This window comes from Tiliqua scincoides, chromosome 6, assembly GCF_035046505.1.
Source record: "Tiliqua scincoides isolate rTilSci1 chromosome 6, rTilSci1.hap2, whole genome shotgun sequence".
Lineage (NCBI taxonomy): Eukaryota > Metazoa > Chordata > Lepidosauria > Squamata > Scincidae > Tiliqua > Tiliqua scincoides.
This window is the reverse complement of record NC_089826.1, coordinates 43222610-43249662: the sequence shown is the minus strand read 5'-3', so window position 1 is coordinate 43249662 and position 27053 is coordinate 43222610. Positions and strand designations below refer to the sequence as shown.

Genomic DNA, 27053 nt, shown 5'->3' with positions numbered 1-27053 from the left:
TAAACATTTTGCTCACTGAATAACTCAGCTGAGCCCCCCATATCAAGGATTCCTAAGGGATAGTTTTACATATTCATTCTGTCAGGGCCAAAAATCTCAAAATTACCTTCTAAGAAACTGTTTTATCTCATGTGTTTTCTTTGTACCAGTTCACAAAGCTGCACTGACACTCGCATATAACCCCTGCTCTTTCAAACCTTAGACTTACTCCATCAAGTTAAAAACGAACATACATTACCTATCAGTGGCAGTCCTGGCCCCTGTGCTGCCCCAGGGCAAGCCTGGAAATGCCACCCCCCCACAAGGGAAATGCTAGCCCCCCCACCAGTTGCATCTGGAGTTCTTCTGAGGGTTGGAAAGGTGGCACACAGCCTCCCCAGTACTCAAAAGGCCTTCTAAGGCTTCTAGAAGTGTTTAGAATAGTACCTGTGGTTTTTCCTGAAAAACTAGAAGTACCTTTCTAAAGCTTTCTGAGGGCCGGAAAGGCTATGTGAGGCCTTTTCAGCCATCAGAAGACCACCAGATGTCACTGGTGTGGGGAGCAGCATGGAACCAGACAGCGTGGCTGGTTGAAAAGTTCAAAAACTAATGATCTGTAAAAGTAAACTTTTTATCCGTAAATTATCCAGAGCAGTGGAATGCCACAGAAAAATAAGATCTAGATTCTAGTTCTATGATTTGATGTTGAAATGGCAGATGGAAAACTATAACTACATTCCACTTGCTTACTATTCACAGATTCTAGATAGTCTGAGCTAGCCATGGTTAAGCGTTAGTCTGAATAGCTAAACTGTGATTCAGCACTAGCTACAAACATGATATGAAGTAAATTTGCACTGAACAAACTATGGTTAAGGCAGTTTCCCACAATTCCAGCCTGTTTTCTTGCAAGATGACAGGCAGGCCTCACTAGTGTTGCCCTGTAACGCATCGTTTGAAAGGCAGTACTTAGTTCAACAGTGAACCACAGTTTCACTTTGTTTGGGATCTTAACCAAAGACAAGACAACACATACAGCCCAATCTTATCCTCCTGTTCGTACTAATGCAGCCACACCAAAATGGCTACCACTGCATCCTGCAGGGCAGGCAGTCATGGAGGTCTCCTCTGGGTAAGCGCTGTCTACTCGGACTTATACTAGCAAAATTGCTGATACAGGTCCAAATAGATCTTTGCAGCAGGTTCAGGTCCGGGAAAGAGGCAAGGGATTGGTGGCTGCTGCCGACACCAAACCCTCCCCCTTCCCAGACCAATCTGCCTTCCCCCCACCTGTTCTGCCCTCCCTCCACCAGGTTGCTGCCGCCGCCGCCTTACCTGTGCCGGTAGGTCCTTGGTGATCCTCCAACAGGCAAGGAAAGGCTCAGGCCTTCCTGCTGGCGTTCCAGCAGCATGTGCCTTTGCATGCTGTCAGAACGTTTTTTGTGACTGCCATAAGGCAATTAACAATGGCAGAACACAAGGATAAAGACCTGCCCTCCATTCTCTAGCCTTCATCCACATGCAGGCTCTGGCACAGGTAGGAGCAATTATCTAGGAGCCTATCTTGCTCCTTGCTCTGGCCTTTCTTCTGTTCCAGGATAAATATTAAAAACATATGACACTTTGTCTTTAAATCTGAAAAAGAACACCCTAACACATTTGTTAAAGGTCCATTCCTTCAAGAAAGGGTATCACATCACAGTTTGTCATTTTATTTATGTGTGTATAATGTTGAGTTCGAGATGGGCATTTCCAAAAAATGAAAACACAATTAGCCCTTTGGAATATGCCTTCCTCCCAGAAATCCTTTCAATCTCTGCCAACAGTTCAAGGATATAGGAAAAAAAAATGCCACTTAAGCAAATTTGGAGACACAAGCAATTTACCCCATTAGGAAAATAAGGGTAAAAAATTTCCATCAGTTGGTAATTGGAAGGAAAGTGCCTTGTCTGCCAAACTTTATAATGCCCTTTCATCAGCCTCCTGTAAAACTGGAACCAGAAAATACCACAATTATATAAACTTTCATCTGGGCATTACTTCAAGAAAAAATTAACAAGCCATTTAATTTTAGAAAATTGGAAGCCTTATGGTGCAGTATCTAATGAAGTTACAGGTTTCATGAGATTGACTTGACAGGTACATCTTAAATGTCAGAAAAATTTAGCACTTGGACCAATTAGGGAAGCACTTGAAAGACTGTGATAAGGCTCTGCTAACATGGTCACTCTTGAAAATTAACTACTACTTAATTTTTGATATTAAGGACTATCAGGCCCATATACTATCACACTTCTCATGTATTCAGATTGCAATTATATTTATAAAATGATTATGTCAGCTACATAACTCTTAATGCACTGAGTAAATAACAGTGGAAGGATATAGTTCACTAAAGCATGTTTAGTGAGAGACAGCATCTTGTTTACACTGTATTGTGTTCTTTGGAATGCAAGGACAGAATTCACCAGCAACCTTGCTACACAAGTTATAGCAAAATAGCCCAAGTGCAGCAGTGCTCCTGCACACCTTCCATTCCCTCTAAAGGAACATACCAGTGATGTACAAAAAGCAGAGTTAAGTGTTACAGATAATTCAGGGTGCATCCACAATGGGCTTTTGGGTAGAGGAACCAGACACATTTCAGTGTATTCAGCCCTACAATCCTGTAACAGTCTCTCTTCCCTATTCATCTGCCATGCAGGTGAAGCAATAAAGACTCAGTAAAGAGTATGTGTCTAGCAGGATTTAAAATTAGTAAGAATTTAATTTCTGCACATATTCAATAGGGCTTAAAGTCTTACAAGTAAATTTAAGATTGCAGCCTTCACAAACAACCCTAATGAGTTTGGATAAATGTTCCTTACCTGCTTTCCATCCAGTGTGCAAATTCTCTTGACAACTCCTGAATCTAGCTTAATAGCTTCTGTTATATCAGTCAACACTTGGTCAAACGAGTGTGCAGTCTTTTTATTCAGCAAAATTCTCACAGCTTTCCGTGGTTTTACTCCACTTCGTATAACAGTTACCAGTTTGGGTTTAATGAAGTCTTTGCTCTCCTTCAATTCACTTCTTGCAGATGTCAAAGATGTAAGAGATCGAGATGATCCAGATTTTATATTGACAGACCAGTTTGGATTAACATTCTTAGTGTAATCAACTTTCCGAAATGGTTCATTGGATGCACATACATAGCTTTCACCTGGGAAGGATGGGAAAAAAAGAAATATTTCTTGCATTCTAGTCAACTTTCAAATGACTTTTTATTTTACCTGACATATTCCACCCTATCTCACAGTTATGAGAATAAATCAAGCAGGATTATATATATTATTGCCCACAAAAGCATCTAAAACATGGGATGGATACCTTATTCATTTGTTCTATCTAAAAGATTTTAAAACTTCTTAGAAAATGAAGCCTTATTTCATACCAAACCTTCCTAAAATGTCTATGAACATGAAGATATTACTAATAGGTTTTTTAAATATTTAACCTCCTTGTACTAACAACTAGTAACAAAAATTGTTTAAACAGTACACAAGCAGAGAACAAAACAAATCTGCATGTTAAAAACTCATAGATGACGTGTTTTGTTGTTCATTTTTTTAAAGGTCAGTATATTAGATCTTAATTACAGTGCTTTGAATTTCTATGCCCTACTGTAGTGAAAAGTTGTGGAAAATCTCTAGCAATCAATTTCACAATGTTTTCCTCTTTGGTCTGGAAAAGTTATGTGACCTAACCATTCTATAGACTACTCAAAGGGTGATGAAAAGTGTTACAAAACTGCAAAGCTTAAGGGAAACCTGTCATGCTAAATTAGTGTTCTTTTTGCATCTCTAGCAATTCTGAGTTGTCTGTTAAGATATCCTTTTGAGTTTTCTATCTAGCTCAGCTTCCTCCTCATGCTCCTTGATTATCCTTACAGTGCATTTGACTGCCGTCCAAGACTCATCAGGTTGTAATGTACGCATGACTTAAAAAATAATGACACCCACAGGGATAACTGGTAAACAAGATTAGCAGCAGAATACTATGCATGTTTATTCAGAAATAAATCCCACTATGTTTAATGGGCTTACTCTCAGGAAAGCAGGCACAGGACTGTAGCCTGAGACAGAAGGCTAGGTACCCTGCTTTACAATCAAGAGTCCACAAAGAACTTATACATCTGAATCAGGTCATCTTCTGAAATTACAATGCAGCAGGATTCCAAACCACTGCTGAAAGTATATCTTGTTCTTGCACATCAAGATGACAATCACTTAATTTTGTCTTAAATAATAATAATATTGGATGAATGAGGTGAGATTGAGGGCTACAGAATCAAGAATGCCTATGTAGGATGTCATTATTTCAATAAGCAGTTTATTACAATATAAACCTTTGTGGGTTAGAGCCCACTTCAGTATTCCACAAAAACGTATGCAACTACAAAACTTATGCAAAAACTTATGCAACTATAAATCTTTCAGGTGCCACAGGACTTTTTCATGCTCACTGTTAACAAACATAGCTACTCCTTTAGAATTTAAGCAAACAAACCTTGCATTTTAATACATCTCTGACTCTGCTACTTGTTAGTCAGTTGTAAACTGGGTATGATACTGCCCACAGAACTGGAAAAAAGATCTTCAGATCTTTACTGATGTCTACTAGGTTTCACACACGAGATAGAACATCCTTGGGAAGCAATGGTATAAGATATCCATAAGGCCACCCTAAGTATCTATTTGGACAGGATAAACCAAATAATCCAAATGTGTTAGCTTATACAACGTGTTGGACTGCTGTCAACAATGACTGAAGTTTTGTTCTTCGGACAGATACATAACTATACCCCTCCCCCCCCGGCAAAAACTGTATATGCAAGATAAACACATTTCCTTACATATTTAAATGTTATCTTGTTTGTAGCAAAATACATCCTTGTCAAAAGAGCTTGATGAATTTTGGCAACAGGAAATAAAGCGATTTTCATGGAATTTCATTTGATAAAAATGCAACCAAGTGCAATCTTTGTTTCTTTGCAGATACAGAGAGAAAGAGAGAGTGTGTGTACAAGCACACAGTAACATAAACTGAGGCATTCCATAGGCTGACGTAGAGGAGAATAGCATGTAACATAGCACCATAGGATAACAAAACTATAAAGGCTCTTTAAGTATATTCATATCCCTTTGATGATTCTCATAGGCTTATTATTTAAATAAAGCCATTGTGACAACTTTGATGTAGAAACAGACAATTCACTTGTCACAAATTCTAAAAATATATTGAAGAAACCCAGATGCCTTCCCAATAGGGGAGCAAGCAGGGACAATGCCTGGAATAAGAACACCAAATGACAGATTCACAGCATTTTCATTTCAGCAAAAGATTAACACAGTCAAGGTTTTTCAGATGTCGATTTAAAATATGGACAAAACATGGCTATATTTATAGATGATAAAAAGAAGAGCTTACCATCCTACAAACAGAGAGAAAGAAAACAAGAAAATGGGAGGCATGCTTCAAGAGAAAATGTGCATCCTTCATGAGATTTCGCAAGGATGTCCTTACTCTGTAATCTGCAGACACACACTGTATTCATCAGAGGTTCCATTTTAGGAACCAAGGGGATAACAGCAATACAGAGATATTTTCAATGCACATTAATCTACCAGGAAAGTAAATCTGCTTTTGGTTCAAGAGCTTATTTTTTCTAGCTGCTCCTTGGCCTGGTGCGGCTGTAAGGTATACCTTCTTTATCAGTTATAGTATGGAATTTGGTATTTCTAAAAAGTATTTCTGTGTGTTTGTTTTTGGCTGTGTTTTTGGCTGTTTTATTCCAGTTTGTATCCATCAAGTTTCTATATGTCATAATGGGCAGCATGGTTAAGAATAGGCAAAAACTATGAGCTGGAAACTGCAAATTAAATACTTTACTAAAACAAAGCTTGAAAAATAATCTATATTGATTTAGATGCTATTAAATACCAGTACAAACACAGAAGTCCTGCCTCTCATTTCAGAATTCCCACTTCAAAATCCATTGCCGCTAAAGAAAACAGGTTGGACCCAAAGATAGTGCTGCGCTCACAGAAAGTCATTTCACAAGCAGGAAATCTGCCCGTGCAGAAGAACCCATTGAGTGCAAATTGTCTCTGTTTCATAGAAGGAACATCCACAAACACAGCAGTACATTTGAATCTAACCCAGTTTTGGAAAAATTCTTTTCACCTTTCTCAAGGTGATTACTAATTCCCTTGGTTCTCAAAAGGAATGCTTTCACAAGTAGTGTTATTCACAGTATTTAAATCCTCAGTTGACCTTCATCTTAATAGTCATGATAAGAATTAAGGAAGAGATTGGTCTCCAACAGTCCAATCCATTGCAACTCTCCAGGTGGCAATGCAGCAATGCCAACATGGCACCTATTGCATCCTGCGGGGTACTTTTGGCCTCTGGAGGCTTCCTTAGGCTTTGTTTCCTTGTGCCAGGGTAAGTCTATGCTGGCCCACCAGGTCTGCTTGGACCTGCACCAGCAATATTGCTGGTACAAGCCAGTGTGGACTTGGGTCAAGGGATCAAGGCCAGGAAGGGGGTTAGGTTTTGGTGTGCACCACTGAGTTCATGTAGGGAATGGATGGAACAGGGCAAGGGTGTGAGCTGAAAGATGCCCTCCTCCCCACCCACACTGCCAACCCATTCTGTCCACACCCCTTAAAAACAATGTTGTATGCTGAAACCTAACCTTCTTCTTGGCCTCAATCCCTTGACCTAGGTCCACATGGACATGTGCCCCCTGGACATCTATTGTCTGCTTAGGTGTGGAGCTAGCTGCTTGCTGCTCTTTGCAGCTACCAGTCACATGCTCTGGCATGATGCCCTTTGCAGTAGCCAGAAAGCACTTTACACCATCAGGATGCTCTTTCTGGAGGCATTAGGCACCAAGAGGATCAGGCCATACGGCATAATCATTCCAATCCTTCCAGGGGTTAAAGCTCAAATCTCACTCCTGAATTTCCCCCCAAAAAGTATAGTAGGACAATGCAAATTTTAAAGTTTGTAGAATTTCATGCTAAATAAAATGTGTTTGCATCCACAGTTTGAAACTTATGTAGTAACCTAATGGTACTAAAGGGCAATTCCATAGAAAGCACATTACAGTTGCCATATCTGTTTCCATATTTCTTCCTGCATCGATGAGGCTACCAAGACTTCCTAATCAATGTTACATAATTTTCCAAGCATAGCAATTTATACTTTTTGAGACAGATGGCTTGCAGCTGCCTGTCACGTGAGTTGACAGGGGAGGGGAGAAGCTATCAGTGACAACAATTCCAAGTCACAAAATCTTGGAAATTTTATTGTAAAATTTTATTGTAAAGGTATTATTATTCAGGTTTAGCCTTCTTGAGAGTAGGCCTTACCTAGGAACCCTTCCAGACTCTGTTGAGCTGCAACTCTGTTGACTGTTGGCAACCTTCAGTCTCAAAAGACTATGGTATCGTGTTCTGAAAGGTGGTTCTGGAACAGCATTTAGTGTGGCAGAAAAGGCCAATCCGGGAATGACAATCCCTTCCACACTGGGAGCAAGTGTAGTGTGTCCCTGGTCTGTCTCCCTGGCTGTGGGCCTTCCTTCTTTGCCTCTTAGCCTCAGCCTGTTGGCCAAGTGTCTCTTCAAACTGGGAAAGGCCATGCTGCACAGCCTGCCTCCAAGCGGGCCGCTCAGAGGCCAGGGTTTCCCACCTGTTGAGGTCCACTCCTAAGGCCTTCAGATCCCTCTTGCAGATGTCCTTGTATCGCAGCTGTGGTCTACCTGTAGGGTGCTTTCCTTGCACGAGTTCTCCATAGAGGAGATCCTTTGGGATCCGGCCATCATCCATTCTCACAACATGACCGGGCCAATGCAGGCGTCTGTTTCAGCAGTGCATACATGCTAGGGATTCCAGCACATTCCAGGACTGTGTTGTTTGGAACTTTGTCCTGCCAGGTGATGCCGAGGATGCGTCAGAGGCAGCGCATGTGGAAATCGTTCAGTTTCCTCTCCTGTTGTGAGTGAAGAGTCAATGACTTGCTGCAGTACAGAAGTGTACTCAGGACTCAAGCTCTGTAGACCTGGATCTTGGTATGTTCCGTCAGCTTCTTGTTGGACCAGACTCTCTTTGTGAGTCTGTTTTGTCTTTGTGAGCTCTGTTGAGCTGCAACTCTATTGTTCCTGATATATATTAATGAATTGTCACTGTTACTTTTCCTTTACGCTTTCCTAGCATTATGTCAAGTCAGTAAAACTGATTAAAATAAGACTTTACTAACACATCAGATCACTTCCCATTCCTAACCCCCTCTATGCATAAGTCCCTTATTCTGATCATTGTGAAATCATTGATACTATTCTGGAAACGTTACGCTCAAGAGAATATGATACCCACAGGGGAATGCAACACCCCTCTGCTTCAAAAATATATATTTCCATGACACAGGCATAGTTACTCTGATTTGAGCTTGTTGGGTCTATCCATAGATTCTGAATAAGCCCCCTGATTTATGGCATTTAACATCTGTACTAACTGTTAAGTTATCTTACGTTTCTTTAGATTTGCCTGAATTTCCTAATTAATTGCTTTTGTTGAACCAGTTTCTTGGTAAGTCATAGTGTTGCTCAACACAGTACTACCTACAAACCCTTTCCAGCCTCTCAAGTCACATCACACCGAAATAATACATAGCAGATCATAAAGTTCTGTATTACAAATACATTTGTGGACTCTTGGTTCTTACCTAAGCGGATGTAAAAGAAAAGCATAGGACAGGAGTGAGATTTCAGCCCCAAGAATGAAATTGGATTAGTCTTATCCCAATTATGTTTACAACAACATCTGCCTGTTTAGGGTAGAGTAGAGAAGGTCACCCACAGAAGTGGCATAGCTAAGGGGGTGCAGGAGGTTGCAGGCATCAAGCTTTAGGGGGGCAACAAGATGAACTTGACACTACTGACCAAAATTGTGAAAATCTTGGTATGTATGAATAATACTATCATGTTATATATCATTGGAAAGGTAATTTAATGCAGAATGCAATGAAACTGCATTGGAATATCTGTATTCTATAAAAAGTTACAGCCAATTAACTAGAAAATGAAAACACAACCGCTTTATGGAACAAAAAGTGGATTTTCTTAACTCAAAACTGTCCTATGAAACTGATTGTTCTGAGACCCAATGAGCTGTTACTATGTTATTACAATGACATGTTGTCATGATACAGCATGAAACCAATAAGGTGTTAATATGAGTCAGCTCTCATTTCTATATATCATAATACAATTACTCCTGCTAACTGGATAAAAAGGCACTTCTTCAAGTGGTGCCTCTCTTATATTTAGCAGGGGGAGAATAACCATTTTTCTTCACCCCAGTACAGTGTCTTGAACTGATCAGGGGCACAATTTTTATTTATGTACTTAATTAATTTGATTTTGTCTGGTGGGGGGAGCTATAAATCTTATTTAACCCCAGGTAGCAGATAGATACCTTAGCTATGTCACTGACTGGGGGGAGGCAGCAGAGTAAGTGGGTGGCAAGCTGCTGGGGCGAGGAGATGGGTTCCTTCCCATTTTCATTTTTTAAAAAGCCTGGATGTGACGTCACTTCTGGTTGTGACATCACTTCCGGGGCAACATTTTGAGCTTGGCACTGGGCTACACAATCATTAGCTGCGTCACTGACCCACAGCAGTATCATGTCAAAAATGGTTGAAAATACAGTCCTCAAACACATGGAGATACTATACAAAAAAAGAGATTGAATCTGGAGCCACTATTTTTTGGAAATCACCAGGATAATGAATGAATCCAGAAGCCTCACTTAAAAACTAATTAGGAGATGAGATTAGATGGAATTTCCAGTTGACATCCCCCTGCCCGCAAGAAGAGTCTCAAAAATATAAGCAATTGCTTCTTTAAACACTTTAACAACTGTGCCAAGAATGCATTGAGCTATACAACAGATGTCTTGCAAATATCTGCCAACCCCATTGTCACTTCACCAATATCTTGTGTTCAACAGAATAAAACAGCTTGAAAGTCCTAGGCTTAGCAATCAACTCTTCTGTTAGTTTTCAAATAATTTGTTTACTGTGAGTATTAAAGTCTCAGTACTACAGCAACTAGATCAAATAATTCAATAACCAAGTGTTATTGCAACTATGAGATTCTTTCTAGTACAAATACAGTTGGATCAGAGAAGTAGTTAACTGAGAAAATCAATAAAAAGAGCTGCAACTGAAAACAAACCTATATCTAACTCTTATTGGTTGACCACAAACCCCCAAAGTGCAAATGGGTTATTAACAACTGAAAGCAATTCAGATACCATCCTCTTCATTGTAAGTCCAAGGGAGTTGGCAAAATGTCTCTTGGTTTAAGTAATAGCTAAGTTACATGAGGCTACCTGCTAAAGTACTTTTGGAGAATATTTCACAAATGCTAAGCTGCAGTGAAGAAAATGAAGTGACAATCAATTAAGAAAGAAAGAGTGCTTAAACAATTAGTCAGAATATCTGGACAAGACAATCTAATTCTATTACTGCTCATGAACTAAGGGCGCAATCCTAACCCCTTATGTCAGTGCTTTCCAGCACTGGCATAGCGATGCCAATGGGACATGTGCTGCATCCTGCAGTTGGGTGTCACTCACGGAGGCCTTCTCAAAGTAAGGGAATGTTTGTTCCCTTACCTCAGAGCTTCATTGCCCTTATGTCCGTGCTGGAAAGCACGGACATAAGGGGTTAGGACTGCGCTCTAAATGTATTAAAATTCAAGCATTCCATGTTCATTGGCTTGTGGCAAGGAACAATTGTATTTATTTTCATAGGGACACATGATTTAGAGAAACATTTATTTATATGAAAAGTCCATCAGAGAACTCACACCCATATACCTAAGTAGAACATAGAGTTCTCCAGTTAGAATTGTGAGTTCATTTGCATGTATGCTTGTATTTCTTTTAGTAGCATACATGCATTAATACTCTCTGATTTGCATGACCCTCTAGCTAGTAGCCATTCCACCTCTGGAATACTGGAAACAACCAACTTGCTTGGATATATGGGGTAGGTCAGTTTTTCCATTAAATAAGAGAAGTACAAATTATAGATTTCACATGAAGCAAAACTTGCAAACCCTTCCTCATTAGAGAGAGCAGACTGTGAGTTTCTGAAATGAGTGTGAACTTTGAAGAAATTCAGCCCTTTGAGACAATTTTCTCACCTGCAAGATAGAAGGGAGTGACTATTTATACATAAAATTGCTAATATATGTACCACAAATTGAAATCACCATTATTATGCCTTCCTCTATGGCAATACTTCTATGTAGGAAGAATAAAAATATATATTCAGGCCCATATATAATGTATACATATAAATACACAGAGTTTGATTGCATAGTTTATGATGCAGTTTTGCTGAAGTCTGCATAAGCATTCCAGTGGTTTTTAAACACTTAACATTGTAATCTCAAAGGGTTTTCATTTACTGAACAAAAACATCTGATGTTGCACTTATTAATTCCTCTCAGAAAGCCAACATCAATTTGCAGAAACAATTTCTCTCTTGGGCTATAGTCAATATTTACACTCTTGCTAATGAAGTATTTTTGTGCACTGGTTATACCAAGATCAAGGATGCTAAGAGATGTGATATAAGGCTTCAGACCAGACCCAAGTATGGCAGATAATTTAACCATATAAAGTTATATATACACAGACAGGTTATTGAAAGGCCCTCCCCCCGCCCATTAAAACCTATTTAGAGATTTTCACTGCTTTTGCTGGATCTTATTATCTACTACTGCAGTGGATCTCAAACTCTCCGGGAGAGTTTGAGAGCCACTAAGTTCTTGTGTGGGCGGGAGGGGGGAGGCAGCAGGGTTGGGGGAAGGAAGCAGTGCAATCTCCAGGATCGCGCTGCTCATAAGAACATAAGAACAGCCCCACTGGATCAGGCCATAGGCCCATCTAGTCCAGCTTCCTGTATCTCACAGCGGCCCACCAAATGCCCCAGGGAGCACACCAGATAACAAGAGACCTCATCCTGGTGCTCTCCCCTACATCTGGCATTCTGACTTAACCCATTCCTAAAATCAGGAGGTTGCGCATACACATCATGGCTTGTACCCCATAATGGATTTTTCCTCCAGAAACTCGTCCAATCCCCTTTTAAAGGCGTCTAGGCTAGACGCCAGCACCACATCCTGTGGCAAGGAGTTCCACAGACCGACCACGCACTGAGTAAAGAAATATTTTCTTTTGTCTGTCCTAACCCGCCCAACAATCAATTTTAGTGGATGTCCCCTGGTTCTGGTATTATGTGAGAGTGTAAAGAGCATCTCCCTATCCACTCTGTCCATCCCCTGCATAATTTTGTATGTCTCAATCATGTCCCCCCTCAAGTGTCTCTTTTCTAGGCTGAAGAGGCCCAAACGCCGTAGCCTTTCCTCATAAGGAAGGTGCCCCAGCCCCGTAATCATCTTAGTCGCTCTCTTTTGCACCTTTTCCATTTCCACTATGTCTTTTTTGAGATGCGGCGACCAGAACTGGACACAATACTCCAGGTGTGGCCTTACCATCGATTTGTACAACGGCATTATAACGTTGTACAATTGTACATTGTACAACGGCTCAGGGGGGCTGCAGGGGCTTGGGTACACATACCCAAGCCACTGCAGCCTCCTGGGGGTGCGGGGAGCCAGGCATGATGCAGCCTGGCTAAAGCGGAAGTGGAACGTGAAAGCTCTGCATCTACTTTCACTGCTGCGGGGAGCCCTGCTGCAGATCAAGCCAGCTGCAGGGGCTTGGGTATGTGTACCCAAGCCCCTGCAGCCCCCCTGAGCGGCCTGATCCTGGGGATTGCGCCGCTGCCCCCTCCCTGCCTCCAGGCTGCCCCCATCCCTTAAGGGGGCAGGGGCCAGGGTCCGCAGCCTGGGGCGTCACGACACCCCAGTTTGAAAAGCCCTGTTCTAGTGGTAACCAGCTTTAGCCTTCCCAGAGAAGTTTGATTGAAAGGAATCCAGACAATCAAAGTGATGGAACTGAAACTGCCTTTGCCACGATAGTGGACTTGTATCAGGGACAGACTGGTGAAGCAACCTTCTTCTGGGCCACTTGATGGCTTTTGATACCAATAGTAATCTCCTGCGCCACCTGATGGGAGGATGAGCTGGCCTTTGGTATGAGCGTTTGTGCTCATACCAATGTTGTTCTATTCCCTATCCTTTTCAATATCTACATGACACTGCTGAATCAAGTGCTTTGGAAATTTGTGCCAAGGAATCAGAATGTTGACACCCGCCTCTAAATTTCATTTTCATCAGGTTCTACAGAGGTAGTGGAAACTCTGAACAGGTGTCAACTGATCAAGATTAGATGGGAAAGACAAGCTGAAACTCAAGCCAGACAGAACAGAGATGCTATTGACTGGGTTTTTAGATGGACAGAATCACATTCATCCTTAAGGATTAGGTTTGCAGCTTGAGGGTGCTCTTTGATTCAGAGGTCCTGTTGGAGAGGTCCTATTGAAGTATATGTGACTAGGAGTACCTTTACAAGCTTGGGTTGGCTTTCCAACCATGTCATCTAAGAGCATTTCAAACTATGCTCTTTACTGTACAAGTCTGATCTTGCCACAGTAATTCAAGTACCAATTACCTTCTGACTAGACCAGTGATTTCCAATCTTTTTCATCTCAAAGCATGCTGACCAAATGCTAAAATTTTCAAAGCACACCATCAGTTTTTTGACAATTGACAAGGCATACCAGACTGCTGGCAGGGGGCTCAAATTCCTCAGTGGCCCTTATAGTAAATGACATTCCCCCATGCTCCTGCAACACATGTGGTCCATTTGAGGCACACCAATGTGCTGAGGCACAGTGGTTGAAAATCACTTGTCTAAGCTATCATAATGTGCTCTACCTAAGCTGCCTTGGAAGTTTCTGGACCCTAACTCAGGGATGTCAAACATAAGGCCCGGGGGCCGGATGTGGCCCTCGAAAGCTTTTCATCCGGCCCTCAGGCTCTCAGTTTCTGAGCAGGGCTGAGGTGTTACTGCTGAAAGGGCAGTCCACATGAAAATTGGGCTGCCCCTTATCTTGAAATATGATCAAGATTTGCATGTTTTCTCTTCTGTCATTTGCAGCTAAGTGAAAAAAGTGTTTCTTTTTTATTATGACCTGTTTAATGACATCACTTTCTGTCTAATGATATCACTTTCGGCCCTCAGCAGACATGACGAATGCTATTCGGCCCTCTGTATGAAACGAGTTTGACACCCCTGAAACTGGTTGGAATGTTGGAGCTCAGTTATTGACTTGGTCTCATATTACCCCTACATTGCATAATCTGCATTAGTTACCTGTTTGTTTCTGGGCTTAATTAAAGATGCAGTTTATTATCTTTAAAGATCTAAACAGTTTGGAGACTGGGTACTTAACCACCTTAACCACTTCCTTCACTGTATGTGCCTCCCTGGTCACTGACATAACCAAGAGACACACCCTACCCTGGGTGCCAGAAGTAAAGGAGCCCCCTCCCTTTCGTATCCATGGCAGATTTCAGCTAACTGCGGATTACGCAGATACTGGGGGGGGGGGCGCTTTTTTAAAACTGTAGAAAATAAAGAAAAAAACTCAAAATAGCTTCCCCGACCATTGAGTAGTTCAACTCCAGGAAGTCTTACTCCCTTGGTATCGGGCTGCCCAACACAGGTTTTTCAGGGTAAAATGCAACTGATTTCTGGGGTAATAGAAATTTGGAGCACTTTTCTGCTCATATCATCAAAGGCCAGAGTATTTCAGTTATGGCAACTTGAGTTATGGTCAAAAAGAAGAGCTCCATGGATAGGAAATTACCCTTAAAAAAGAGAGATGAAGGTTGTATACTATATACTAATTTATATACTGTACTGAATTTAAAGCTGTGAAGGAACAGGCAACATACTCTTTATAAAAGACAATTATTTTTCAACCCTTCTTTGGATGAATACAGCTTAAGGTGAATAGAGAGAGCTCTGGTTCATTATACAAAGCACCATGGATATTTTCACCAGAGAAAAGCCAAGTGGGATATACTGACATCACTGAATATGCCCACATCAGACCTCTTAGGAAAAAGAATAAGCAGCGTATAATCCTGTTCTCGAAACATGCTTTAATAATACTGAAGTGGTAGTATATCTTCCCAAATACTCTTGGGAATAGCTTTACAGAAGCATCTAAAGCAGGGCACTTTTTATCAGATTACAGCAGTAACCTTTTATAGAGGAGAGCAAATAAAAATTTAGATTCCTAGAATGTCAGAATTAGAAGGTGACTTGGAGATAATCTAGTCCAGGGGTGTCCAGATGTTTTGGCAGGAGGGCCACGTCATCTCTCTGACACTGTGTTGGGGGCCAGGAAAAAAAAAGAATTAACTCAATTTCAAATTGGAAAAAAATTTACAGAAATTTACATAAATGAATATATTACAGAGGGAACTTATACCGGCCTTTCCTTCACTGCCACTGCCACATCACACACTTGAAACAGCAAGCAGTGGAGGGAGTCCTCATCCCACAGCTCACGAGAGGTCAAACAGTCACCCTCATGCTGAGAGCAGTTGCATCAGGCCAGCGTGGGCTCCAGCAAGTCTCAGAAGGGCCAGAGGCTCATTGGAGACTGAGGACTCCCTGTGGGTCAGACTGGGAGTCTCCAAGGGCTGCAAGTGGCCTCCAGGCCAGGGTTTGGGCACCCCTGATCTAGTCCAACCCCCTGCTCAGTGAGGAACAGGTGGCTATCCAGCCTCTGCTTGAAAACCTCCAATAAGGGACACTGACTATTGCATAAGGCAGATTGTGCCAGTACCAGACAGCTCTTATAGTTAAGAAATTCTTCTGAGCCTATATCTACTTGTCTGTAGTTTCAACCCATTGTGGTTCTCTTCTGCCTTCATGAACCACAGAAAACAAATTCGCTCCTCCTTCTGAACAACAGCCCTGTGATACTTGAAGATAGTTGTCCTATCTCCCTTTCCTATCTCTATACCAAGCTCTTAACTATTCCTCATAGAACTTGATTTCCGCACCATATTAGCTTCCTTCCTCTGACTCAATCCATTTTATCATTGTCCTTCTCGAAATGCGATGCCCAAAAATGAAAACAGTATTCCAAGTGAGTTTGACTAATGCTGTGGACAGTGGAACTGTTACTTCTCATTAACTGGATTGTATGCATCTGTTAATGCATGTAGCTAAGTCACATTGCTGGCTCACATTTACATCACACAATACATGATGACTTTTTAATACTGCTACATAACACTTGTATAGTACTTTCCAAGTGCACAAAGTACTTCACATGTATTGTGCTGTAATCCTTACAACATTGTACTGTAAGCATTATCTCTACGCTGCAGCTCAGGAGCTCATACTGAGGTGTGATTTGCTTCACAAGTTCACAGCAGAGGCCTTATTCAAACAAGCAAAGTCATGAATGGTTTATAAAACACATTTATGGGGGGGGTACCAAACCAAGCACACAAAGGAAAGCAGTACCAGAGCCACAGCAAGATCAGTACCAAAATAACAATGTATCTCAATAAATGCTACTTTTCTCCAAATATTTTTTAGCACTACTGTCAGCCAGCTTCAAAATTAATGGTTCTTTCACTGATCATTCCCCTGTCCTCAGACTGGGGAAAACTAGTTTCACACCATCCTCTGGAAACATGTGTGTGCCAACCTGATGCGATCTGCTGCTTGACTGCACATTCTGCAGTTAGGCAACGTAAATGTTTTTATGCTTGTAGTTGTCCACACAGGTACAGTCAAACTTTTCTTTTAAAAAAATTATTAAGGGCGCAATCCTAACCCCTTATGTCAGTGCTTTCCAGCTGCCACAGCTTTCCAGCTGCTGACATAAGGGCAATGCAGCTCTGAGGTAAGAGAACATTCTGTTACTTTGAGGAGGCCTCCGTGAGTGTCACCCAACTGCTGGGTGCAGCACACGTCCCACTAGCACCGCTATGCCAGTGCTGGAAAGCACTGACGTAAGGCGTTAGGATTGCACTCTTAGTATTTCAAAGTTATAGGAAAGTTTGTGAATGGTAAAACAGCATGGTTTACATCACCATTGCAATCCATCAAATGGTGCTCACTTCCTGTAGAAAATCTAGAAAGACTTTCTAGAGCTACATCAGGGCCACGACCAGTATTGTTTCCCTCCATGAGATGCTCTATTTCTCACGAAAAGGTAGTCTGTTTCTAGAATGGAGAACTGAACTTCTGAAATAATTGGCAGGCTATAAGATTCCATAAAGCAAAGAGGAGACATGGAGGTGTCCATGCACTTCAATCATGCCCTTTACTCAGGTTGGCACTTCAATCAGGTTGGCACACACGTTTCCAGAGGTTGGTGTGAAACTAGTTTTCCCCAGTCTGAGGACAGGGGTATGATCAGTGAAAAACAGAAAGATTGTCCATCAAAAGCAGCTTAAACAGTTACAGTATTACTGTTGCAAATTTCAGGCAGTTTCCTTATCAATTTCTGAGACTGTTGCAATGTTGGGTATTGTAGTTCCAACTTCAAAGCTTTCAGAATCTCTCTAAGAGGCAATATTCCTGCCTGAGCAATGAGGCTAAGAACAGTCAAGGATATCTCTGCTTTGGAGTTCTTCCATACAGAAAGTGTATATTTCAAAATGTAATTTTTTCTATAAGATACAAATGCAATTCAAGACCCCATAATATACTGCAATGCTAAACCTCTATATCGTGGCCACTATTAGCCATAATCCATTACAAATTCCTCTGGGAAAAAATGTATTTTATTCTTTTCCTTAAACCTTTCAACATTTCTCTCTGAATATACCTACCAGATATCTGGAGATTGGCAAAGGCTGATAAAACTGAAAAACCGAAACTGATAAAGATTCAGTTATCCACAGGTTTCGACATCTGCGGGGGTTCTGGGAACACAACCTCAATGGACACCAAGGGATGACTGTATTTCTGCAGAATTTGGACTTCAAAACACTACTCTGATGGCCCCAAAATTGTGCCAAGGATTACATTTGTAACCAACTCAAGATACTTTATTTCGCTCTCCTCCTCAGATTGTTTCATGAGCCTTTGCTATATAAGGAAGTGTTCGTAGGAAGTCTACCAATTCAACTGACATTTCAAGTGAATTTATATTATGAATCAGGACCTTCTCAGTTTAAATCTCAACTCTACCATGAATTCTCACCAGTCCCTCTTAGCTTCAACTCCAAGCTTCAACATGTGGATAATAACATTTACTTATCTTACAGGGGTTTTGTAAGAACATCTAAATAATATGTGCAAACCACTTTGTACACTTAAAGTGCTATACAATTACTTATTATTAATAATAATATTCTTCTTACCTATGCATATTTCCACCTTGGTTACTTCAAAACAATTATCTGCATGAAAGCATAATCTAAATTCACATTTCTATGATATAATAGCCAAATGATTAACAGTACTCTTCAATTCTTTCAGGTTTCAGAGGCTATTCAGCTCTTGCCTTCCTTTAAAGAGGATAATCATTTTTTTTTTCACCAGTAAGAAATGAAGATAAGTTTAACAGCAGCTTATACTAGTGTTTGGCTGTTTTAACAGGAGCAAGATGCTTGTGATCTGCAGAATACTACAGTATAGTACAATACAGTAATTTTATAGTACAGTAATACATGGAAAAACAGCATAAAAAACTTTTAAATAAATACCTAAAATGTGAATTAATGCTGCTGAAATAGTCCATGTATGGCATCAGGCCAGATTCTTCAGCATTACAATTAGTATATAATTGGCTCTTCCAAAGTTCCCACTCTTGACTAATGAGCACCAGTGCAACCTTTCCTTCTGATGGATAAAACAATGCTTCCTAGTACTACTAGAGAAAGGAAATTTTTCCATATGGGTTTTCAATATGCCCATCTAGATAGCATCTGTCTACGTGTTTGGTGTCACTACTGTTGCCAAGTTTATTGGCAAATCACGGAACTAGCGAATACAGGCTGATAAATGAAACCAATACAGCATGTTTTTCAAGTCCTAAAAAGATACCTGATACATCTGAGAAATTATGGTAGCAGGATTCTAAAACAGCCACCCTTCCTCCAACCAAAGACAGTATTTCAGTAATGGGATAATTGTTATATTTTCAGGTCCAAGAATCAAAATGTGCAGCAAATAAAGAATGGAAAACCATTTACATTCTTCACAGGAAGCTTACAGTATCTATAAGGGAGTCATGGGTGGCTTCACAGGAAGCTTATAGTATCTAGCACGATGAGGAAAATATAAGATTTTTATCCAAGTAAGTTTATTATCCCACGTATCTCCAATTACAACATGACAACGTTAATTATAGGGTACAGGGGAAAAATACTATGGGATTGTTATTGCAAACCATTACAGAGTATACAAATGATGACACTTATCTGCAACATACCATTTAGGTTTGCCTCACTGGTATTGTAGGAAATAAAACCTTTGCCCCATATAAGTGGATCAGCCTATAAGATGCCACCAAACTACACAATATCCAGATATTATATTTTAGTATATTCCCTATGGCCTATGGTCAATATTCCCTATGGCCAATGGGTTTCCTCAGACCTGCACCAGCCCTTTAGCTGGTGCAAGTCCAAGGACACAAAGGAGGCAAGTAGATTAGCTCTGGAGGGGATAGCATCTGGTGCAAGTTGCCTGCGCTGAATGCTACCCCCTCAGCCCTCCCCCATTCAACACTGATCCTCCCTCCCCTCTGCTCTGTTTCACCCACCCCACCCCACCCCATCACCAATGTCAGTGGGGCTCCTCTCTATCTGCGGCAAAGAGCCAAAAGCACATGACTTTGCACACTTGCAGAGCAGCTTTCATGACATGTAAAGCAACAGCTGCCACCAGACCACTAGTTCCAGTGGCAGAGCCCCATGCTGGGATCAGGTCGCTATTTTTCTTAACCCAGAGAGACATAAAATAGCAATATCACCTTGAACTGTGGGGCTACATTAAAGCTTCTAACAGCACAATCCTATGCATGTCTACTCAGAGGTAAGTTCCATTGTGTTCAATGGGACTTACTCCTAGGAAAGTGTGTTTAGAATTGCAGCCTAAGAATCATAACTTTCTCAAATGAAACAAGCCTAACACATTTCCTCATCAACTTGACTAGGAAGGAAGATTTCTAATTTAACACAATGATTAGAGTTGTTGCTATCATGGGTAACATTATAAGAACTTCAAATTTACCTTGAACTATGTTTACATGAACATCAGACTTTAGACTACCACTCTCTGAAACATCATAGAGTGAAACAATTGAATGTTGTAGTAATTATTTTTACCATTATCTGTCCCCAGTTGGCAACTTTCTATAATATGTACTGACAGTATAATTCCTGGACAGCATTTACACCAGCACATGAATAAAGCCTCTTCTTTAGTATCACCTTTTGGCTGTAAGTATGCACTATATCTTCACCACAATAATTCGTATCTGCCCTTATTGTAATATGCTTATAATCCTACCACTATATTACATCCTACATATTTTAATCAATCTTTATCGCATAACCTACTATTCTAGATTGATGAAGTCAACTGAAGGCAGGTCCGGCTGGTGCTCCATCCATAATGAACTGACAAAACACTCTGGCCTTGCAGAAGGTGGATTGGACTCAGTAAGGGGGGTGAGATTGGCTGCAGCAGCCCCTGCCAAATTCTAACCCCCATCAGGTTGCTCAAATCAGGTTGCTCAACCCCCATTACACAGGTTGCTCAAATTTGCACCAGCAATTTCACTGTTGCAGATTCAAGTAGTCCCATGGGATGGCTGGGGCATTGCTTCGGGTAAGGGTAAAAATATCCAATTATCCCAAATTGCCCTTAAGTGGGCACCTACCTTGTGCTGGATATAGCACAGGCCACATGGTCTGACTGTTCTAGTGTAAGGTAGGATTGGGTTCCCCACATTTTCCTAAAAGGAACCAGGCATCTTCTCTGAGGCCTACAAACTTTCAGACAAATGGACTAAAGCCTGTAGAAAGTACTTTCAAATACAAAACATAACAATCATACAATTCAAGTCATTCTAATTTTGGACAGGTGCCCCCTATGTAATAAACATGCAAATAAGACTTTTGTCATGCATAGTTTTAAACCTATACTATTCCATGTCCTGTTTCCTTAGTCAAGAATTACATAAATCAAAACAGGGATTTAAATGTTCATATAATCCTGGCATTAAGTTCTGTGTGTTTTTTTTTTCTTTTTAAACTTACAAGTTGCCTCAGATGATTGTGATCCCAGCTTCTAATCAAATAACCCGAAAGGTATCTGCTTTTAACATAAAGTTGGAGTGTAAAAAATCTACCAGTGAATATTTTCCAAGTGTAAAACAACTGATTTTACAATGCTAATTCAGATTATACTTTCAATTTTAAATATTATATTTCTCATTAGTCTGAGTGAATTTACAAGGGGGAAACAGAAAAGTATGGTTCACAGAGCAGTAATAGACTCAATTAAAAACATTTTCTTTTAATCCTCATAAGGTTCTTAGAACACATTCAAAAATCATTACAATTGTTTCTGGCATTGAAACAAAATGCAAACAAGTCATCTAAACAAGATCAGACAACAAATAAACAAGGGCTTCCTTAGAACAAGCACTCAGGAAAGTCCACCAAAAAACAGTGAGAATAATGGAATAGGAATAAAGGGACTCTAATACTGATGGTCTTTTCTGGTCACTAGATTGTAATAAAATCATTTGAATCTGCTTACAAAATTCACCATGCTCATGGCTAAAGTTTCAGTAAAACTACCTAGATGGTAAAGGTCTATTTTCTCCTTTCATTATATTGTTGAGCTGGCTCATACTAGTTGGAACTTGTGAACAAGTCAAGACTTACAGTTTGGGCACTGCTCACAAAGACTTACAGTTAGGACACTGCTCACAAAGACACAAAGTTTGTATGAAATGCCACTTCTATGACAGGGCTGTACACGTGGTGACCATGATGGCAGCAATAGCTTTTTGAGAATTGTGCTTTCACTAGCTGTGACTGCAAGGAAGTACTAGTTTACAGGTACATCAATGCTGTCCGACCTACTCATCGAGGACCACTAATTAGTGTAGATCAGCTAACCAACTTTCTAGAGTAGCGGTCTCCAGACTGTGAACTGCAGTGCTAAAAAAAAAACCATCTGCACATGGCACTGAGCTGTCCATTCAGCAGCAGCCATGCCCCCTAGGAAACTGGGGTGCAGAGGCACCTAGAGTGATAGAAGAGGCAGGCCAGCACACTGCTGGGGGGAGTTAGAGTGTGACAAAAGGCTGCTGCGGCGCAGAATGGAAAGCTCTCCACCATGTAAAGATGGCTTTTCCAGGATGCCAGACCCGGCCTGTGGGTCAAGGTTTGGCACCTGCTGTTCTAGAGCAACTGATTGGGACAGACAGTTCTAGGGGCAGCAATATAACAAAATACCATCATAGGTAAAGGTCTGTGGAACTGAAAATAGAATTTGATTTCCATTCAACCTTTGTTTACTGTAGAGGGTATTTAAGCAAGCCACATCAACATTTTAAAGGACATACGTATGGCAAATCTTTCCCACTATCTCTAAGATGAATCCAGAGGTATACTCTGAAAGTACAATGGAAATGAAGTTATCTGAAGTAATCAACAACCATCAAGTTTATGGATATCACTGCCATTCTTGTCCCAGAGATAGATAACTTTTATTCAGCCAGTCTCACTTACTTAGACTCTCAGAACACAGAAAGTTGCCTTATACTGAGACAGGCCATTACATCCAGCTCAGTACTGGATGCTTCTCAGAGACAGTGCTTCTCTAAGGTTTCAAGCAGGAATCATTTTCTACCCTACTTAGAGATGCTGGGGATTGAACCTTGGGCCTTCTGCATGCAACATATGCGCTGAATCACTGACCTATGGCCCCTCCTCTTAATCTGCAAGCTTCTGTACTACACAGATTATGTATATCTTCTTGAGAACACTTGACAGATGGAAGAGGAACTTGCAAGACTCCAAAGCTTATAAATTAGAAAATGGTCAATTTTCTGTTTGCATATATAGTGATCCTCACTGCATATGAAAAAATTGCATACAAGTTTATATTTTTGTCGCAATATATAAATTAAATATTAGTTCCCAAGGTGCTTCATGACCCACACACACAAGAGTCATGTGTTTTTTTTTCATATATTAATATGAAGTTCTACATACAAAGCAATGATACATATTTGAAGGGAAGCAATTCTATACCAGTTTTACCCAGCACTGCCACAGCCACCCGTGACTCCCTTAAGAAATTTTATAATTTATTTTGAAAAGTCCTCTCAATGAGCTTTCTTAAACTGTTTGGATTCACTTAATGGTTCAATGCAGTGTGCATAAATATGAAGAGGAAGGGAAAGAGGATGTGAATTAGAAAGGAAACTGGCATTAGGAATAGCAGGTGAAATGAATTTCATATTGAAACTACAACCACAAATACTTCAACATGCAAAAGTCAAACACCTCACCCTCATCCCACTTGCTTGACTCAGGGCCCAATCATATCCAATTTTCCAGTGCCGGTGCAGCCATGCCAATGGGGTGTGCACTGCATCCTGTGTTGGGGAGGCAGTCATGGAGGCCTCCTTACGGAATGGGAACATTTGTTCCCTTGGGGCTGCATTGTGGCTGCACTGGCGCTGGAAAATTGGATAGGATTGGACCCTTAGATCCCAGTGGTTCCCAATCTTTATGAGCTTGTAGACCACTAAGGCAAAAATTGGAATTATCATTGACCACACAACTCCCCTGCACAAAAAAAACACAATTAAATATGTAATAATTAGAATTTATTAGAGATTTATTATTTATATAGAAGATTTCTGGGTTGCTGCTTTTGTTGCCAGCTGTAGCTGCAGGCGGTCCGTTCTCTGCTCTCTCTGGTGGTCCGTGGGGAAGCATCTCCCAAGCGATTGCCCCCCATGGACTACCAGAGATGGCAAAGGGACTGCCCACAGACGCAGCTGACACTTCATTGACGGCTACAGACAATCTATTCTCCACCCTCTCTGGTGGTCTGTGGGGGAACGCTCGTTCAGCGAGATGCCTGAGGTGATCAAAGGTGATCTTTCTTTCTGAGATCTTGCAGACCACTTCTCAGGGTCTCGCAGACCACCTACGGTCCCGGACCACAGGTTGGGCACCAGGCAGTGACTCAGAAGGTAGGACAGGTGGGTGGCCACCCGAACCAGCAGAAGGGCAGTGTGGAAAACTCTAAGAGAGGGGAAAGCCTCCAAAGGGGGCGATGTCCCTCAGCGGGAACAGGGCAACATCATCTAGGCACTGAGGGTAGTAGGTGCTCCCGTCACGAGTGAAAACGCCCTTGACAGAAGCGTGCGGGCGTCCCCCTCCATCCCTCCCTTACCGTCCACCAGTTCGTCGAGGCTGGAGAGCTTCCTGCTGCCATCGATGGTGTAGATGGTGCGCACGCCTTGGGGCAGGTTGACGTTGTCCGACAGGGACCTGGTGAGCTCGATGAGGAGGGCGTCGAAGGAGCGGAAGCGGTCGCTGGAGATGGGGTAGACCAAGCCCTTGAAGTACCTGTCCCCGTTGCGGTAGAAGCGCGCCTTCCGCGCCTTCTTCTCCGAGCTGAGGGCCTGCAGGGTGCGCGTGCGGTAGAAGCTGCAGTGGGCGCTGTGCGCGGGGCTGGGGATGAGCCCGTTGCCTTTGGGTCCCGAGCTGCTGCTGCAAGTGGAGCTGCCCCCTCCGCGGCGGGAGCCCGCGCGCTGCTGCCTTTTGTCCCTCTCCTCGAAGTGCTCCAGCTCGATGCTCCTCCGGGGACTGGCCATTGAAGGGCTGCGCCTCCGGACGCCGCAGCGCCCTTCCCAGAAACAAAGCCGCTCCCCCGGCCGCCTCTCCTCCTCAGGAGCGGGCGCCTAGCTCAGCAGCATCCCCGGGGAGACGCAGCGGCGCCTCCGTCCTTCGCCAGCCCCTGCAGAGCCGCAGCGGTGGTCGTCCTCTCAGAGCCCGCCGCGCGCAGGCACCCGAGCGCGCCCCCAGCCTCCGCTCAGCATCTCCCGGTCGAAGGCAGCCACGGCGCACTGGGGTCGCTCGCCGAGCCTCCAGGCTGCCTCCATGCAGCCTCAGGCGCGCGCAAGGGGCGGAGAGGATGCTGCCTGCTGCCTCCCCCTCGGTGGCTTCATTCTCTGCCCGAGGAAGGGGAGGCGGGGCCGGCGCGCCTACTGCCTGCGCGCCGCCGGTCCCCTAGAACCTCTCCAAGAACCCTGGTCCCGGCGTTGCCAGCCCCACCACAGCGCATCGCCCGGGGCTCCTGCTGCAGCCTCTCTGCCGGCGCGCCCCGTCCCCTAGAGCCTCTCCAGAACCCTGGTCCCCGCGTTGCCAGCCCAACCCAAGCGCATAGCCCGGGGCTCCTGCTGCAGCCTCTCTCTCTTGCGCGCGCGCGCCTGGCAGGCAAGGCAGAGCCCGGCTCGCCAAATCCCTGCTCTGGCAAGCGCACCCGCGCAGGCGCGCGCGCACAGCCCCAAGCAGCGGACCAGCCCCAGAAAGGCTTCGCCGAGGGCTGCAAGCGCTACCCTGCCAGAAAGGAAACGGGCTTCCTCCCTGGCCCCTCTTTTCCTGTGCCGGCCACCAGGCGCAGAGAATCCAACAGGAGGAGCAAACCTCCGCCGCCTGCAAGCGCCAAGAGCAATGCAGTGCGTGACACTGCTGCTGGGTCCTAAGAAGAGCTTTGTTCCTCCTTGCAAGCTCCTGGCAGCCCCACATTCTCACCATCTCACTGCTTATTGATCTCACCTCAGGAACGGAGTTCCCTCCCCCTGGAACTGAGGACAGCTCCCTCTCGGGAGTCCTTTCGGTGGGCTCTCCAGCCTTTTTTATGTAGGGAAGCTTTGAGCTGTTGACGTGGGGGGTGGGGGGCTGGCCCTTTCCAACCTCTTCACTGTGACCCCATGCTTGTTGGGATATGAATGCTTGGGCATTGTTTTTCCTGTTGGATTGAAATACTTTGTATGCAGCCTTGAGGGCCTTTCACCCATTTCCGAAGGTGTACACATTTGGTCCCTGTTGCGTATATGCAACGTTGGGCAGAAATGGCTTAAGCAGGGTGGAAGGGCGAGACATAAATGCCATAAATGCCATAAATGCCATAAATAAATAAATAAATATAGTTTTCCCATTACATTTTGACATCACCGTCAGTTTCCTGTGCTCAGTTAAGTCTCAAACCACCCATGGCACGAGGACTCTTAGTGCCACTGCACGTCTACTCAGAAGTAAGTCCCATTATAGTCAATGGGGCTTACTCCCAGGAAAGTACGCATAGGATTGTAGCTTCAGATTCTCAGGCCCAAATGCTAACCAACTCTCCAGCTCTGACACAGCTGTGCCACTGGGCCATGTGCTGCATCCTGCAGTTAGGCGGCAGTCATGGAGTCCTTTTCAAGATGTTTGTTCCCTTATCTTGGAGCTGTGTTGTCCTTACCTTGGTGCTGGTAAGTTGGTAAGTTGTGCCCTCAGGGCACAATCCTAACCCCTTATGTCAGTGCTTTCCAGCACTGACATTGAGGCAAGGCCATAAAAGCCACTTATGCTAACAAACAAGTTTAATGAACCAAATGTTTATGCTATGTTTATGGGTGTTTATAGCTAAATTAGTTTAAAACAAATTATTGGTTTACTTTAGTTGGCAACCTTCAGTCTCAAAAGACTATGGTATCGCACTCTGAAAGGTGGTTCTGGAACAGCGTCTAGTGTGGCTGAAAAGGCCGATTCGGGAGTGAATATTGGTTTATATGTTTAAGAAATAGGGAAAAATGTTCATATGCTTAGCAGCTTAATAGGGAAAATGTATGCTTAGAACAAATCAAATGTTTAAAAAGCCAATATGTTTAGCATTTCACAAACAAGCTTAAATTCATTTTGCTCTGAAGCTTCAAGCAGACAGCTTTTGCTGAAATTGCAAGCAGGCTGTAAATTAGCA

General features: G+C 42.6%; 1 protein-coding gene across 4 annotated transcripts in view; it reads right to left on the bottom strand.

Annotated features, from left to right (window-relative positions):
• DCLK2 (doublecortin like kinase 2) overlaps positions 1 to 25494 on the bottom strand; it is a 94584-nt gene extending 69090 nt beyond the window's left edge. For all 4 annotated transcript variants that reach the window (XR_010794663.1, XR_010794664.1, XM_066632088.1 and 1 more), the window contains exons 1-2: positions 24480 to 25494; positions 2847 to 3181 (exon numbers count right to left, since the gene is read on the bottom strand). Coding sequence is in view for 2 of the 4 variants with exons in the window: in XM_066632088.1 (XP_066488185.1) it covers positions 2847 to 3181; positions 24480 to 24903 (759 nt within the window). In the remaining 2 variants the exon portion in view is untranslated. The remainder of the gene's footprint in view (positions 1 to 2846; positions 3182 to 24479) is intronic.
• Between the last annotated feature and the right edge of the window lie 1559 nt (positions 25495 to 27053).